Source organism: Lepisma saccharinum, chromosome 18 (genome assembly GCF_977018435.1).
Source record: "Lepisma saccharinum chromosome 18, izLepSacc3.1, whole genome shotgun sequence".
In the NCBI taxonomy this organism is placed as follows: domain Eukaryota; kingdom Metazoa; phylum Arthropoda; class Insecta; order Zygentoma; family Lepismatidae; genus Lepisma; species Lepisma saccharinum.
In genome coordinates this window covers 19,778,785-19,796,637 of record NC_139246.1, presented here as the reverse complement: position 1 = coordinate 19,796,637, position 17,853 = coordinate 19,778,785, and the positions used below count along the sequence as shown (strand labels likewise).

Below are 17,853 nucleotides of genomic sequence, written 5' to 3'. Positions count from 1 at the left end.
TTGTGGGCTTTTATATGCAAAAAATTCTTCTTGTCCTTTTCACCTATATTTCTTGTACGTGTTTTATATTGCTTACATGCATTCAGCCTTTATCAGAACATCAGATTTGTATTAATGAAACTTTTTTTAAATTGCTTTTAAGATCATTGTGCAGTGTTTTCATTCATGTTTACGTAACAGATTTTTCTTGGTATCTAATTTTTTTTCTTCTACTATAGCCTGTTCCAAATTTGTATCCATCTGGTCAAGTTGTACCTTCTGATCTACAAGCAGATCTACAGGCTCTGCAGCTAGATGCAGAGCCCCTGCCTGCAGATTTAAACTCATACGAACTCATCACAGATGGCGATATGGAGCAACTGTCATTAGAAATAGAAAAAGAAAGGTACGTTAAATGTAACCTTCTCCACTCACCTGTCTCCTCATCCCTTTTAGGTCCAAATATTTTCGTAAGGAAAATACACACCCTTTATACCTCCGCAAAATTTCCTCAACAACCCCCTAAACTTTTTCACAAAGACCCAATTTCTGGTCATTTTGGCTCTAAATTTATCCTTGCAACCTCCCTAAATATGAACTTACACCCCCCTCCTCCCCAAGATGGAAAATTTTGGATAAACCTCTGCTGGTACATGATATAGGAGGGGGGAAATGTTTTAGGATATGTTACGAATAGAGTAGTCATCTTGGAGTCAACATCCATTTATCTTAAGAAGAAAGGTACTCTTGTGAAATTAAAATGGGTTAGATTTTCTCAAGAAGCACAATGATGGGCTTAATTTGTAGCTTTAACCACTGTGGTGATAGAATTAGATCATTGTCAAATTTTTCTTTGATCATGTGCTAGCGCAATTTCGGACGTTTCAGTATCGAGTAAGAAGTTGTACATTGCCCTTCAATTGTCGATTTTGTTGGGTCCTGAACCCTTCCTTTCAGTGACAATTGAATTGTTTACGGATGACTTTAAAAATGTAATGTTAGTTCATTTCTGGTATAAAACGTTGTTTCTTTTCAGGGTTGAATATTTGGAGAAGAGTAAGCACCTTCAAAACCAGCTGAGGGAATTGCGATCTGAAATTGAAGTTCTGAAAGTTGGTGAAAAACAGACAGAGTTGGATCAATTGCACGAGGAGCAAGTGAGGATAGGTGAAAACAAATACTCAACACTTAGGAAGGTAAGTTGTTCAAAAGTGACTGCATCACGATAATACATCACACATAATCGTGAAAAAAATATCGAGGACACACTCCCCCCAGAAGTATTGGCCTGAAAGATTGTTGTGATTTTTTTATAAAAAATTCTCATCAATAGGCATTAGTGGTATAATGATAATAATAATAAAATAATTTATTATATTGAAAATGAGAGATCAGTGGTTCGAATCTCAGTACAGGTATATTGCGCAGTAACTTGGATCCCACTTTAATCGGCCCCGGTAGCCTATTTGAGTATAAAGTGGACTTAAAGCAAATTTTTACCTCTGTGGCCATCTACTTTTATTATTAACAGTAATATCCCGCCCCTTTGGTGTCAGTTAATAAAATAAGGGTATTATACGTATAACACCAGTTCTATGTTTGGCTGGCTCTGATGAGCGTTTAAAAATGGGCAATGAACCATGTACAATGATTTCGGCTTCGTTATTTAAGCATTTGGTTTTATTAACCACAAAACAATATTTTACACAATCCGTGCATTTGCCTTCATTCACATTACCGACATCTTACCAATCAACAAAACAGAATATACCCTGACAACGTGCAAGTTGTCTTCTTCTTCTTGAGAGAGTAACATAAACCTATCAGTCGCCAACAGTTATGGTCATGCGTCTTCTATGCATCTTCTATGACTGTTAAACGAATACCAACATGATGAACGGCGTTGATGCAAAATCGAGGATGGGCAGACGAATAGACAACATATCCATAATTGAGTTTAAACCTTGACAATTGAGATAAGTGTACCTTCACAAGTGAACAAACTTTTCATCTTTACGTGTCATGTGGGAGATAATGGTAGTTTTTTAACAAATGTTTTTAGCTTTGTGAGCTAAAATTTTAACATTTCCTTAACCTTTTTATTGGGCTGAGCCAATGCCGATATTCTTACCAATTCCCACCGATACCGGTACTTTGAGAATTGCAATAATTAAAATATTGATCAATATTGGTGTGTAGATATTTTTCTCTAAATTATATGCATCAGTTTACCAAGATATTTGCTTTAAAATGTTCAAGAATTACATTAGAATATGTTATGTAATAAAAAATACAGTTTTCGTGCAAAATAAAATGAAAGTTTGAATTTTGCATAATTTCCAGGATAATTAGACCCCATGAAAGACCAAGAGGCAGAAAAAGTATCAGCTGGTATCGGTAGATGAATTTCAACCGATACTTTCCGATTCCGATACCAGGGGTATCGGCCGATGCCGAGCCCTATTTTTTAATGTATTGTGTATGTTCTGTGCAGGTCCCTTTACAGCCTTGCACTTTTAGCTTTTCTCGTGGACCTCTTTAAACCCCTTGTTTTTACGAGAGGAAGTCAAAAATTATGTACACTTTTGCCTCAACTTTTTGCAGGTTGGACACACTGCCTTCAGTGCTTGTTTGCTAAAAGGTGGTACTTTTGTGGTCATGTGGCCGAGGTTTGGTCTTAATCGCTCCATTTTTCTTTCTTTTGTTACAGATTAAACATGGCCGCGCCACTGGCAGTGTGCACCAAGGAAGAACAGAGATCCGATTTCTCTGGTCTGAAGGTGTGTCAGGGACTGAAATTCATCGCAGTCTTTCAGTACATCTGATGATGTCAGAATAATCTCTTTGGATGATGGGTGACCATAGGTTTATCAGAATCATCTCTCAAGCTTGTTGAATCTTCCCATCAGTGGTGTAGGTTAATGAGCATCCTAAGCTTCATGTTTCATGCTTGCCCAGCCATTTTTAAACCTCTCGATCAACTTACACACAAATGTACGTGGTAAAGTGCTGTCCCTTCATTGTACTGAAAGGCTGTGATGAATTTCAACCCCTGACATCTTCAGACCAGAGAAATCGGATCTCTGTTCTTCCTTGGTGCACACTGCCAGTGGAGCTGCCTTGTTTAATCTGTAACAAAAGAAAGAAAAATGTAGCGATTAAGATCAAACCTCAGCCACATGACCACAAAAGTACAACCTTATAGTGCACAAGCGCTGAAGGCAGTGTGGCCAACCTGAGAAAAGTTGTGGCAAAAGTGTAGATAATTTTTGACTTACCCTCTTATTTCCGTTGTCATTTTAGATATAATTTGAAGGATGCGAAACAGTCATGTGCCGAAGTACCCAAAAATTGTAATTAATTTATTCATCAATTTCCTGTAATCATCCGCCATCCTCAATATCCCAATTAACTAAAAGAAAGAAAAGAGTGATGTGGAATAAGAATGAAAAACACAAATCCTTTCATTATGAAAATTATAGCTTGACCAGGGTTCCAACCAAAGACCCTGATATGTCAAATACTCTACCTTATAAGCAAAGAAGCTTCTGTATTCACCGCAGTTTTCACCTAAATCTGTTTTACAATAATTTGTATTGTTTGGCATAATTCCATGATTTAAAAACTTGCAACATCACTCTCCACCGGTCATAGTTTATTGTGAATATTGATTTCGTAATTTTAACAAAATGTTCTTTTTGATTTCAGGTCAAGTCAGTCTCAACTAAAGCTCGCGTTGCTTTCTTTGAGGAACTTTGAATTGTAAACTTCAGTGAAGTTGTTTTTAAATGTTGTACATTGTTTTCCCAAGTAGTCTTAAAGATCTAGAAGGGACACGTGAATTTATATTGTTCCACATATCCCTATTTTTTTCGGACTATTGTTCATTGTACATATGTATAGCCATTGTTAATGTTAATCTGTTGGTCTTTACATTGGGATGCTCATTTGTAATTTTATGTGTAGCAATAATACTGTGTCTGGTCTTGCTAATTATTCATGTTTTTTATGTGCAGTTATAATAACTAATGCCGTTACAGTTTAGAGAAGAATGCAGGATATATTGCCATATTTTATAGAGTTGTGTGTTGCGGGAAAGAAAAATCAGTGTTTGATATATTCTTGAAATTGTAAATTTTTTAGGGTTTCCTGATATTTTTGGAAATGCCAAGTTTGTTACAGTTTCTCCTTTATGTGAGGAATTCTACCACAACAGCTGCCATTTTTTTCAGTATTTCCACATTGTAGTGTGCAGATTTCCTAATGGTGGGAATTTTGAGACCGACCATCTTAGTATTTCAAAATTCAGGAAATCATTCCCTGCACGTTCAGAAATGTCTTCAAGGAATCTGGAAATTATTTCTCAGTCGGGGATGGGGAATTTATTTTTCTGCTCCCTGTACTGGAGTTTCGATTCCTGTACGCTCCTAGTGTTTTATAAGGTGTCACAAAAGCACATATTGCTTATACTTACATGACTACCTCACTTGTAGTTGCTGACCTTTTCAGGATGTGCTTCTGTATTGCATGCAAAGAAACTGACTGTTTAGCTTTTTATATTATGCGTAGAATGGATGAAAGGTAAGAAAGCAAAGTGTGAGCTGCGCAAAGTAGTTGTATGTGACCATAGCTTGAAAACTGACTTGTGTACTAGATTGGTATTATTCATACTAGATTGGTATTATTCATACGCTACAGTTAATAGAATTATATGTGATAACATTTGTCACATACTGGATTTTAAATGCTGACAGATTTCTGTAATCTCAGATATCAGTACTAGGAGTATTGTTTCAACTGATCTGCAGGTTCTTAGTGAATAATATTGACAGAACATATTCAGAAAAAAAACTTCCTTCTCAAATTAGGAATGAATTTACGTATGTAAAACTGGTGGGGGGGGAATAGAAGGAAGAACAAGAGGGGTGCATAACTACCCCTTTGTAAGTTTGAAAACACCTGCCTTGGATCAAAATATTTGAACATATTTCACTTACAAATGATACTTGTATCAATTTTTGTAATGTTTTGAAGTTAATTTTGTTCCATAAATTTTAAGAAAATGTTTGCATTTACCTGTATATGAAAATATGAAGTATGAGCCTTAGACCAGACTAAAAAAAATGTAAACAAGTCTGAATAGATATAGTACTCGACTAAAGTTAAATCAGAATCACATTCAGTCAACACCATATTATTGCCAATACTGTTATGAGTGGTTCTGAATTAGCTTGGTACTGTAGACCACTTGTTTTTCAAAGCTAAGTCATGGCCTCCCTCAAGCTAATGAAAATTTGGATGAGGAGTAAAAAATGTTGGATAGCATTTAACTACTAAGTGAATTTAGTTCTGCAAGGAAAAGACCATAATTTTTTTATTATTATATTATACAGACATGAATTTCTATGGACCCATGGATGGGTCAAGACCACCAATTGGGAATCACTTTACTAAAATATTTTAGTAATTAATTCTTCTAAATAGTTATGAATGTCTGGTAGAACATTAAGTATTAAATTGACACTTTATATTTTGCATTCTTACACAGTATTCAGATTCGAAGGAGTTAGGAGGTGATATGTGTAAGATTAAATGCAAATCTAGTCTCCTTGCATTTGATATAAAGGGTCATTTCAAAAAAAAAAAAGAAAAATCATGCTGCAGTTTTTCTCAAAACACGTTAACAGGCATTCAAAGCAATCATCATTTTTCTTGATCAATGTTTGGGCAAGTTTTGTATTCTCAATCTCAACTGGGCATCTTGGTTGTTCATGTCGGATTCAGCTAGTGTAGAAGGTTTGGCGAGGTAAAATGGTATTGATAGTCGTCTGTTGAACCAAACTGAACGCAGCCTTGCCTTACTGTTTCTGCTGGTGGTCAGTTTTGTCCATGAGAGAGAGAGCTTGCAATTATGTAATCAGATCGGTTCCTTCACACATTCAATTTGCTTCTGTGAGAAAACTGCTACAGCCACTCTAGAACTCCAATCTCATTGCTTTGATTAGTAGGATCGCCTTATCAGAAACATTCTGTACGGTACTGATTCATTTCGGTTGTGGGAATTAATCGAAGTGTGTGGGCTTATGTCAGGTGCAGTTCACACGCAAATTTTTCCATGATTTCTTTCTCTGCAACATGCAATCTGACATCTTGAAAATAAGATCACCTGCTATGAGGTCTGACTGCTCTCATTTTCTTTTTACAATCCAACGCAGGATTCTTCACAACAGGAACAAACGTACACGTAACAGCCCAAATCTGGCTCACACATGATGCGAGACAATCAGATTGATTGTGTAATTACATGGGCTAGTCATGCACTGTGTGCACAAATTTTGAAATGACCCTCGTATATCAGAATCAGGTCATTTTTATTACGTGGTTTGTAAGTTGTGTTGTACTAAACTGCAAAATGTAATAGCACGACTTTCAAAACACACATTTTTTCATCTAAGGAAACGCAGCGTTTAGAATAACAGATTTGTAACATTTACTTTGCTTGGTATCATTCTATAAAATCTTTCAAAGTTCATTGTACCTTGTAACCATAGTATGTGTGTACGATTTTTGCGAGTATTTTATACCTATTGGCTACTTTTACATGTTCAAGTTGTAAATAATCATAATTATCGAAATATCTTGCTTAGTACATATATACATGACACATGCACAAATTTCTCGTATAATTGATAATGTTGAGTAATTTTTACATATGTTTCTTTTGGGTAGATCTTTTACAAGACTTACAAATTATAACAGTTAAAAGTTGTTTCACATGGTTAGAATGGGCCATTTCATGGTAAACATGGTTAGTGTGTGGGTAAAGTTTTGTATTTCTGTGTTGCTAATTTTATTGATTGCTCCATTCATTTCAAAACTTTACCCACACATTTTGATCTATTTGGTAGAGTATCTAACTGCCATGTGGAAGACCCAACTTCAATTCCAGAGGTGGGCAATCCCAGTTGGGAATATTCATGTCAATAGCACTCCTCAAACAGCTCTTGGGCAATTATATACTTAGTGGTAAGGGGAGGTTGTTGGAAGCTCTTTGATGACCAAAACACCTTCTCTGTAGCCGAAGTCAAGCTTTTATTGCATGTTGAAATTTACCTTTTAAAAAAGATTAGAATAGGTATAGGGTGTCCCTAAATGAGTAAACTCATTTGTTTAGTTCTTGAGAGCAGCAACCATTCTTAGTTTGTTCGTGTATACATTATCCTTTAGGAATTCACAGAGTTGTGAGGCCAGCTAATGTTACCATTCTGGACAACATGATTCTGAAACATATTCCAAGATTGTAACATGTCTTGCATTATGCACAGTTGCTCCATCATGTTGGAACTATATCTCATTCTTGTCCACTTCCAACAATGGTTGTGTCCAAGGGAGAATTCACACCAAAGCTGCAAGCAACAAATGACACTAGCCCATTCAGTCAAAACCAAAATATTCACGGAGCATGCACGAACAAGAGCACTAGGCGACATGATGCACGGTATTCACAAAACTGGCCAGTCAGAACGACACGCAAGTTACAAGTGACGCGTGAAGCTTGTCGTGTCGCTTCTGTGTGAAATCTTTTTAACATGGGGCCATGAAGCTCACCAGTCACAGGAACAGCCTTTCTTCCTGTTTTAAAAACACAACGAGCCATACTTCCACACTGTACAGTAACTCATTGATCATGATGAGCTCATTCAGAAACTTGTACAGGCTGTTTTCATGCCCAAATGTGGTAATTTTGTTCATTCACATATCAACTGAGATGGGAGTAGGAATAGTCACATCATAAAAGAAGAATGTATGCAAGAACTTCTCATATTTATATTTTTTTTTCCTATTTAAAATAAAACTCCATAGCCTCAGCTGCAGCGTGAAACAAAAGAAACAAAATGAGTTCATGCCTCTTAAATTATTCGTAAATTAAAAAAGAGTTTATTGGCTTTTGGACACCCTTTATAACATTACCATGTCAGTTAACAAATTATTCAGTTGAGATATTTAATATTAAAAATGGTGTCATTTAATGACAAAATACACACTTACCACACATTATTTGTGCAAAATTAATGAAAATTGTGAAGTGTACATAACTACTATGACATTTGGACTTGGCAAAAAAATTATCTTGGTAGTTAAATTTGAACTAATATGTTCAGATAGTGATGTAGCAGCATTGGCTCTGTTATTACTATTAAGGGTAAAGTAAAGTTCTCCATGCACATTGCACCATGGCATGAAGGCATGTAAGTGTATGTGGAGGTTCACATTCTCGATCAGTCATTTTGGGGGGAATGATCAGCACCATGCTCCAGCCACCTTTTACCTCCTTTCAATTCCAGCGTTTACCTTAGGTACCCACTTATTTGAAGCTGGGTGAGCCCCAGAGCCACTTCATGCACGTTCAAGGTGGTTAACTATTACTATTAAATAATAGACCTATCAGAATTCCCTGTTCAAGAGAAACCATAGAACAGTGCATCTGGCAACAGTGACAATCTTCCATTATATCATGACTTCTGGACATCTGCTGCGAGACTTGCTTCTGCCAATGACCAGTAATCTCCTGCTACCCACGTCTGTTTTTTTTACTCCTTTTCATCCTTGTGAAAGGTCAGAACTTTCTGTTTAATTTTTGTGTGCTGTGTTCGTGCTTTGACAGGTAATATGAACGTGCTCTGCTCAGCACATGATGTCAGACGCTGTTTGTGTAAACTTAGAGAATGCTTTAATTTATTTGTGCAAATAAAACTTGAGCAGCACTGATTATGCTGATGGAACAACCTGCGTGTTAGTGACTTGTTGGTTGGGTCTTCCACTTTAATGATTAACAGTTGATCTACAACTTGTACACTATTTTGGCAGTTAATTAGCTAATTATAATTTACTTCTGTACATTTACTCTTAATAGAGTGCTGCATCGAGGCCTTTTTGCTCGATTGTCTAATAGTTTGCATGGATGACTTTCATGTATAGCAGTATGAATAGAGAGAAGAAAGTTATGGCTGTGTCTAGTACTGGTCATTTATTTACATGCGAGTTAGCCACATTGTTCCATTAGCTGACTGTTAAATGATTCGTTGTTTTGGTTGAAATTATACAAACGAGAGCAATAAAAATTTAAATAGAAATCTTGTTATGAATGTATGTGCCAATTAGTGCCAGCAGCCCTTTTCGGGGATAAATGAAGATAACACTGCTTTACCATGGATGGAAATACTCCTGGGAAAAATAATTTTCAAGAAACTCTTGTTAATATTGTACAACTGTACCTAAAGAATCTCCTTTGTAAAATGTTTTGTGCTGAATTAGAATTTAGGCTTTCATGTGCCTGGGGGAACAGAAGGGAATAGATTACATATTATGAAAGTAATTTCTTGATCATCATCAATTTAATAATACTTTTCTAAAGGTAAGTTTTCTAGTATGCATTAACTCAAACTATTTTTTTCTCATTGCATGATTTTTTTGTGAGTTCTTTTATCATGTTAATGTAACTTGTACTTGTTTTGTGTAGTGAATATTATTGAGGTGTCACTATTTTAAATTCTTGGACACTTCACAGTGGAACCTCAAGTTTTACATTTTCCCATGTTTTTAAATTTGTTAGCAACTGATGTGAAAAATTTATACTTGAGATTCATCTTTTTTTGTGTACATAACAGATGCATGTCCAAGGCTTTCAGATAAGCTGTAGCCATAAAGAAATAGACTGCAAATATGAGGCTGAGTCCATACTTATCCACAATGCAGTTGTATTTTGTTTGTGTTGGTACAAATGAAATTTTCTTGTGCATCGTTAGGGATGTTTTCTGGCCAAGTTTCAAGTTGTTCGGTTAGTTGCAGTGTTACTGCTGTGACTTTAACAAAACACTCAAAGTTTTGGTTTGCACCAAGGAAGAGCAGCATTCAGTGAATTTTCTTTCTTCTGAAGCTGTATCAGGGGCCTAAATACATCAAAGACTTTCAGCACAGTGTTTCGAATGAGAACAGTGTTTTGCCAAATGGATATCCTCAACCTCCGCATCAATAACCACCGCTCCTCCACCCACAACCTGGACTTCACTGTCGCCGTCCACACCAACCACCACAACATCAGTTTCAACGACTGCTTCCGGGTAGCGATCATCCACCTCCTACCCCAACCAGCCAACACCTCTGTTCGCAAAAGATGGGAGAGGGCCTACATATCGGCCATGAGTGCAACCACTCCACCTGGCCTGAACAAGGCCACCCAGTAATGCCCAACCCTCACCCACCCTCCCGCCCTCCCTCCCAACTCATCCTACACACTCACAGTTTACGACGAGCCTGGTGACGAAACAGTGTTTTTTTCGTTCTACGCACCGCTTCTTCTTCAATGGGGACCTGGCAACTCTGCAGGACCCCAACTTCCGGTTCCGTCTTCTGTTTCTTCTCACACCGATGATGCTATAAATTAGCGAAAATTTTGAATTTTCCTACTGTCCGGTGAGTGTTTCCTTTTACCTTATTTGATTTATATATATATATATATATATATATAATTGATAAAAGCAAGGAGGGCCAAAAGGGCTAAGTAAAAATCAAATAAGGTAAAAGGAAACACTCACCGGACAGTAGGAAAATTCAAAATTTTCGCTAATTTATAGCATCATCGGTGTGAGAAGAAACAGAAGACGGAACCGGAAGTTGGGGTTCCGTCTTCTGTTTCTTCTCACACCGATGATGCTATAAATTAGCGAAAATTTTGAATTTTCCTACTGTCCGGTGAGTGTTTCCTTTTACCTTATTTGATTTATATATATATATATATATATATATATATATATATATATATATATATATATATATATATATATATATATATATATAGACACACACACACACACGAACACGAATGGCTTGAAAAGTTCAAAAATGGTTGCACAAGTGTTACGAGTCTTGTCATGGGCATCAAGCTGCTGTAAGCATAACACCTATTTTTAAACTTTTCGAACCATTTGTAGACACTCCAATAGCGCAAAAAACTATTCACATGCTGAAAGTTTGTAATGGATTTAGTCCCCTGATGCATCTCCAGACAAAGAAAAATGTTCACTGAACATTGTTCTTTGACGCAAACAGAAAGTCGAGCATGTTTGTTAATATGGCAGCAACAATGCAAGACCAAACAAATGAAAACCTGTCCAACAATATACTGTAAATGCATAAAATGAAATATGTTGGCCAACAACATGGGCCAGAAAGGAAGCTCACATTTGAAGGATGACAGTAAAATATACGACGATACAGGATTTAACTCCCCTTCTCCTCTCCTGAAGAAAGAGGGCTCAAAAAAACCCACAATTGCTAAAACAGGATTGGCTATCAACCAACATCAACAACAAAAGATGAACCAAAATTCCCTTCAGCAGGATATAGTGAGGGAAAGTCTGCTACTTCAAGCAGCAAAAGAGAAATTGATACGAAGCACACAATAAAAGGAAAGGGCAACTTCAAATATCATCCCGTACCTCAAGAGGATGAAGAAAAGGCTAACACCCAAATGGAAGTAAAAAGAAAATGGAGAGACCCTTCAGAAGTCTACTGATGTAATACACATAACTGAATCTACATCATGTAAGAAGAATAATGTTGGATTTTCAGTAAACTTGGACCAGAATTGCAGAACGTTGTGAAAGAATGGGCTGTCGTGTGTTAGCTACCTTATGTTAATACAATTCTGATCCATCTATGTAAAATATGCTTAGTGATGCTGAAGAAAGGACAACACTGCCAACAGAATCAAAACTGAATTGCAGATAATTATTGACTCGCCATCATATTTTTTTTTTATTTGCCCGAGATATTTATGCAATCCTTAAAGACATGCATATTTCATTTTTGATGGAAACACAAATTGTGAAACAATATGATGTAATGTTTTTTCAGGTTTTTGAAAGGTAAGCAATATGTTTTCCCACCATGTTTTGCCACAAAATGATGCAAAATAAGGAAATTTACAATTTCTTTACCAACACAATACTTTCTGATGTCTGGATTATCCTATGAGTTATGCAAGATCACAGAAAATGGATTACTTCTACTGTAAAAATTTGAGAAGCAAAAATGGACTCCTTTGTGTAGGAATACACTTAACGCTATGATAACTACGCAAATGTGTTACTAGAAAGGGAATGTTTGTGCAATAACTATAATTTTTAAATCAAATTGAGGATTATATTTACCATTTTAATACTGAAATGCCATTGAAATGTGTCCAGTTTTTGTACCAATATCTTAACTTTTATTTACCATAAATATGTGGCCCTAGATATTGTTTACAAGTTGATCAGCTCATTGGAAATTTCTTTTCTCATGTCCATGTCCGGTTGACATTTTCACAACTATTTGTTGCAGGCACACAACTGTACGTTTTATGCATTGTTTGTTTTATGTTTTGTAGTAGGAGTACCATGTAAGTGGATAAAACCATTTTTAAATTTTGAAAATTCTTGTTTAATTTTTTTTACTTCCATTTGGGTGTTAGCCTTTTCTTCATCCTCTTGAGATACAGGATGATATTTGAAGTTGTCCTTTCCTTTTGCTGTGTGCTTCGTATCAATTTCTCTTTTGCTGCTTGAAGTAGCAGACTTTCCCGCACTATATCCTGCCGAAGGGAATTTTGGTTCCTCTTTTGTTGTTGATGTTGGTTGATAGCCAATCCTGTTTTAGCAATTGTGGAATTTTTTGGGCCCTCTTTCTTCAGGAGAGGAGAAGGGGAGTTACATTCTGTGTCGTCATATATTTTACTGTCACCCTTAAAATGTGAGCTTCCTTTCTGGCCCATGTTGTTGGCCAGTATATCTCATTTTATGCATTTACAGTATTCAATGGTGTCTTACACTAAGATACTTTGTAATTTTATGTCCCCATATGTTCAATGTGGCTTCTTCAAATTCTCTCATTTGGTGATGCTTGTCATGAACCACTAACTTGATGGCCAAGCACACTACAGTGGAGTCGCCGTACTAACCAGTGTGCAATTGCAGCGCAGAATGGTTATTTTGACAAAATACTGTTTCCCTAATGGCTTCTTTGGGGAGGGGGAATGTTTAACGTTGTCAGTTCTTGCCCAAGTGGTGGTCGTAATTGGCTGTTTGACCGCGAGTTCCTTCGCAGGTGAACGCGGCAGCGGAGGATCACCTCCATAAAGGTGGTCTCCACACTGGTTCCTGACTTGTGTGGTTGACTTTCGATCTTGACACTGAAGTTCCTGGGTTCGAATGCTTACATGGGTGTTCATAAATTTTATTATATTATTCTCAGTGTTGCAATTAGCCAAAAGTGGCAGTAAAGCAACTCTTAAGTCATAAATACAAAGTAACTTGTCTTGAACCAGACACAAACACTGCAGGAGTTTTAAGTGCACCTGAGTATTATTCACTGGTTTCTTGTCTCTTCATGAGCAATGTTAATAATTATGGTTACAAAATATTTTTTTGTATTTTCATAGAAATTCCCACTTGCACAATATATTGATAGTACTCATATTTAAGGTTTAGATCCACGGTTGTCTAGTTGGTAGGGCATCTGATTGCCTCAAATCAATGGCTGCCAGAGGGGTAAAAGTGGCTGGAATGTGGAGCTTATAACACCTCCAAAATGGCTTAAATTGAGAACATGTGTGGCCCTACTCCCACATCTCCTAAATGTTCCTTCATGGCACAGTCTGTATGCTTGGGGAACTTTTTTACATATTGAAAGTTACCAGTTCCCTGTAAACGAAATGTGGAACAAGATTATTCACCATAAATAATAGATATAATCAATAAAGCTACATATTTATGGCGAGTAAAATATCAAGAGTTCAGTACAAAAACTTGGCACATTTCAGGATCAAAATTTGTATGTAAAATGCTACTTTGATGTTACAGAGGTGAATATAATCCTAAATTTGATTTAAAAACTATACTTATTACACAAAATAACCATTTTTTTCCCAATATCTCATTTGTGTAGTTAGCAGATTATTAGTTTAGTCCATTTTTGCTCTCAAGTTTTTAATAGATTTTCCATGATTTTGTACATCTTGCAGGCAATTCAAACTCCAGAAAGTGTTGTCGGTGTGTTTGATTTATTTTGCATTTCTCAGTTAATTTCATGACAAAACATGATAGGAAAACATGTCTCATCTCAAAAAATATGAAAAATTATCATTATAATGTCTTATTTCATTTTCCACAACATGTGTTTTCAAGCATACTTCTCCGAGGAAACTTTTTGTTTTTCAATCTGGGTCAAAACATAACTGTGTATAGTTAAAATCTTTGAAATTGCACTGAACGAGTACCGGACCTTTTACAGAATCTTAGAAAATTTAGCAGAGCATCTACAAATTCCACTAAATCTATAACAGCATTAGAAATTCTCTCTCAGCATGTACTTTTTCCCTGTGATTTTCCATTTTTGGAATGAAATTATGTATTTTCTTAACAAATTATGTGAAATTCAAAAATAAGGACATTTAGGAATAGTGGAGGGGGGGGGGGTTAACTTCTGGACACTGAACAAGACAAAAATAGGGGACGTGTCTGGAAGAAAGAAAAGATGTCTGATAATCCTAGTCATACTTCATCACTTACCTTCAATATTTTTATTACCTGTAATATCTGAGGTTTCCAAAAAATTGATGGTGACACCTTTCATCGTATGCATAGAATGACAGTACATTCACCAACTCTAAGGCAGCTTCTTTTGTAAATCTTTATTTTTCCTTTCCATTACACATTTTGAAGAACAAAGTTATTTTCTGGGTTTAAGATAAGCACAAAAACAAATCGTCCGTGTATTTTCATTCATCATAAAACTAAAAACAATATTCCCCAGAAAATAATTTTGTTTCAAATGCACTTCCATTGATAAAGACCAGTTGTAAATATTGTAAAAGCTTGTTGCTCATAGTGGTAGTCTTGGGATATGAAATTCTCATCCATAATTCATCAATCATAATCCATAATTATAGATTATGGAATCTAATATTATTATGAACAAAATGTATACATTGTATAGTAGTATTGAAATATTTATTCATTGTTAGAAGTAAATTTTGTATCAGTCATTTATTTAATTGTAATTCTCAGTAGTGCTCATATGTATTACTAAATAACCGTACCTGTCTGTGAATTTGTTACAATACCTTCCTTCCATTGTTAAAATAGATAAGCCTCAGTTGTGTAATGTGTGCACTTGAGTGTATGGCTTTTTAACTGAATTTTTGTAGTGTCAGATATTTGTTTCTCTAATTTATTTGTGCTTGATTTTCTTAAATTCATTCTCATCATATAAGTTTTAATCTAGCAAGCCATGTATGTCTATGTTTATTTAAGTAAGATTTCATATTGTACTTCAAATATTTATGATGTTAGACTTCAGTATATGCAGAGTCCTGTTTGGTTGATACACAATGATCATTGTAAATTTTGCTATGCAAGTTTAGTGCATTCGATAACATTCTTACAAAAATTGTATATCATGAATACATTAGTCACCTTTGATGTACATTGTGACATATATTGCAAGATGTTATTTCGATACAATTTTTCAACATACTTGATCACAGCCTGCACCTGAAAAACAATTCTGGCTACGCCCCTGAAACTTCAGCTCATCCTTTAATGTTTCAAAAGTAACAAAGTTTACACCATTATACTGCAGGAGGCCTTAGAAAGAGCGCTTCGCGGGCTTACAGCAGACTACAATATGGGGGTGTGTGTGCGAGAACCAATCAGGTCCGCGAATGAGCGAGCCCGGTTGCCACAGCTAGCTCGCTGCGCTCTTCTGGAAGGGTGAATGACCTCTGCCTCTTGCTACCTCGGCCTGTTTGTTTGGCTGAGGAGCAGACGACACGAGAGTATCGGCAATAGTGTGCGAGCGACATCTGCTGTTAGCCCGCGAAACGCTCTTTCTAAAGCCTTCACTATAGTCTAGTCTACAGTGTGCTGAAATTATGTTTTTGCAATCTTTCTATACTGCTCGGATTTCCAACTGGTGGCTGGGAAACAATGAATCAGCAACCAGTTGAATTCTCTTTGACTGACATTGGACATTCTCAAGTCACAAGGCGCCAAATGTTGCTGGCGGAGCGAAACAAATTTGCGAAACATACTGTAAACTGGGGGGAGTTGATCAGCGCTGTTACTGGATAAAAGTTGTACAATAGTACGCAAAACACTGTACAAAGAAGCTAATAAAAAGATGTATGCTTGGCAACACTGTAATGGGAGAGCGATGTTACCTCTACAGCTTTTACTTTGCAACTGAGGTTGTTGACACTCATCGAGCCACACTCCCCTGAAGATGTAGGTCAGCCGCCAGTTGGGTCCATGATCAGTGTAATTGTCATTTGCGCTTTCAAATGCTCTAGCTCTGTCCTAATACTTGTATTATTTCAAAACCATTTACCATAGATATATAATAGTGTGTAAACTTTGAAAATGTTAAAAAAATTGTATTCCAATTGCATGTATGTCCATGACCATGAATAAAATATAATTTTTTAATGATTGAATTATGCATATGAGGACTCTGTGCACTAAATTGCAATCATGTGAATGCGAACTTTTCTTTTTTCATTTTAGCTACTGTTTTTCTTTCTCTTTTGATAATTGTTGTGACTTGCGTTTTGACAAGAAAGGTAAGAATGCTGAGGAAAAATAGTATTCCATTTCATATTTGGTTAATACAGATAGCACAAAGTACATTTATGTATTCTCTTGTTTATATTTTACATATTTTAGTTCCGTATATTTAGTTAAACCAAGATTTTTTATACATATCAAGTGTGCCTTGAGAATAACCACAGGATGTGTGTTTTGATGACTGTGTGAGATTGTAAGTGGTCATTGTGACCTTCTCCATGAATTTACCGTGTGGGGTAAATTGTTTAGAAAAATCTCTCTCACTCCTTTAAGTTTTTAGATAATTATGCATATGCAGTTTAGTTTATAGTAGTATCAAAAGATCTGAAAATAAGTTCATTTTAGTGGAACCACAATCAGAGAAACCTGCACAGACCCACAACTCCTGTGCACCGTGCTCTCATGTGGAGGGGAGGGGGAGAGTGGACCATGCTTCCTTATGGCCCAAGCAGAATGGAAGAAGGGAAAGCTGCACAGGGACTTTTCGTCCAAGGTTTCTTTCCCTTGTGGTCACTCTATACTACTCAACTCCTTGGTGAAGTTATTTATTTCACCATTCTTCTTTGTACACACAACTGGAGAAAAGAATATATTCTTTACTTTATTTCTCATACTTCCTTTTGTAACTGAATAGTTAATGCTCTTACCTATGGTGCAAGTCGTTTCAGATGCAAAAAAAAAAAAAAGGATTTAGCAAATTATGGTCTACATAGTGGGACAAAAGTCACGATTGAATACTATTTATAGTGCAAGTACATATTATTTGCAAGTGAAATTGCCGTAGGTGAGAGAAATATTTACTCTCTTGGCATACAATGTTTAGTCAGGTTTACTGATAAGACATCCAGAATTTTTATTAAATAGAAGAATTTGTTTGAACTCTGTTGAGGATTTGAAAGGAGAAATTACCCACGTTTTCAGAATAATCCCTCTCAAATTCTGAGGCAGGCAGCCAACACACAAAATGGCCAAACCAGCAGTGCCATGTGAATTATTGCAAGAAGTTCGGCCATTAGAGCTGCACTGTTATTAATCCTACAAGCATTCTTGTCCTGCTTCAATCTTGAATGTATTATGTTCACTTCAGTAGTTTCTGCACTGCTACTGTATTTTCTCTCTTTATAATAATATCAATATCTGATCGTAACTTTTGATGCACCCTGTAGAAAGCCAGATATAACAGAAGTGATGGGATTCAATATGCTGACCA

General features: G+C 36.2%; 1 protein-coding gene across 1 annotated transcript in view; it reads left to right on the top strand.

Annotated features, from left to right (window-relative positions):
* Mer (ezrin/radixin/moesin family protein merlin) overlaps positions 1 to 10,436 on the top strand; it is a 40,831-nt gene extending 30,395 nt beyond the window's left edge. Inside the window, exons 11-13 of the mRNA XM_083140268.1 lie at positions 219 to 385; positions 1,016 to 1,175; positions 3,688 to 10,436. Of these exons, the coding sequence (XP_082996394.1) occupies positions 219 to 385; positions 1,016 to 1,175; positions 3,688 to 3,738 (378 nt within the window). The 3' untranslated portion in view covers positions 3,739 to 10,436. The remainder of the gene's footprint in view (positions 1 to 218; positions 386 to 1,015; positions 1,176 to 3,687) is intronic.
* Positions 10,437 to 17,853: the final 7,417 nt, after the last annotated feature.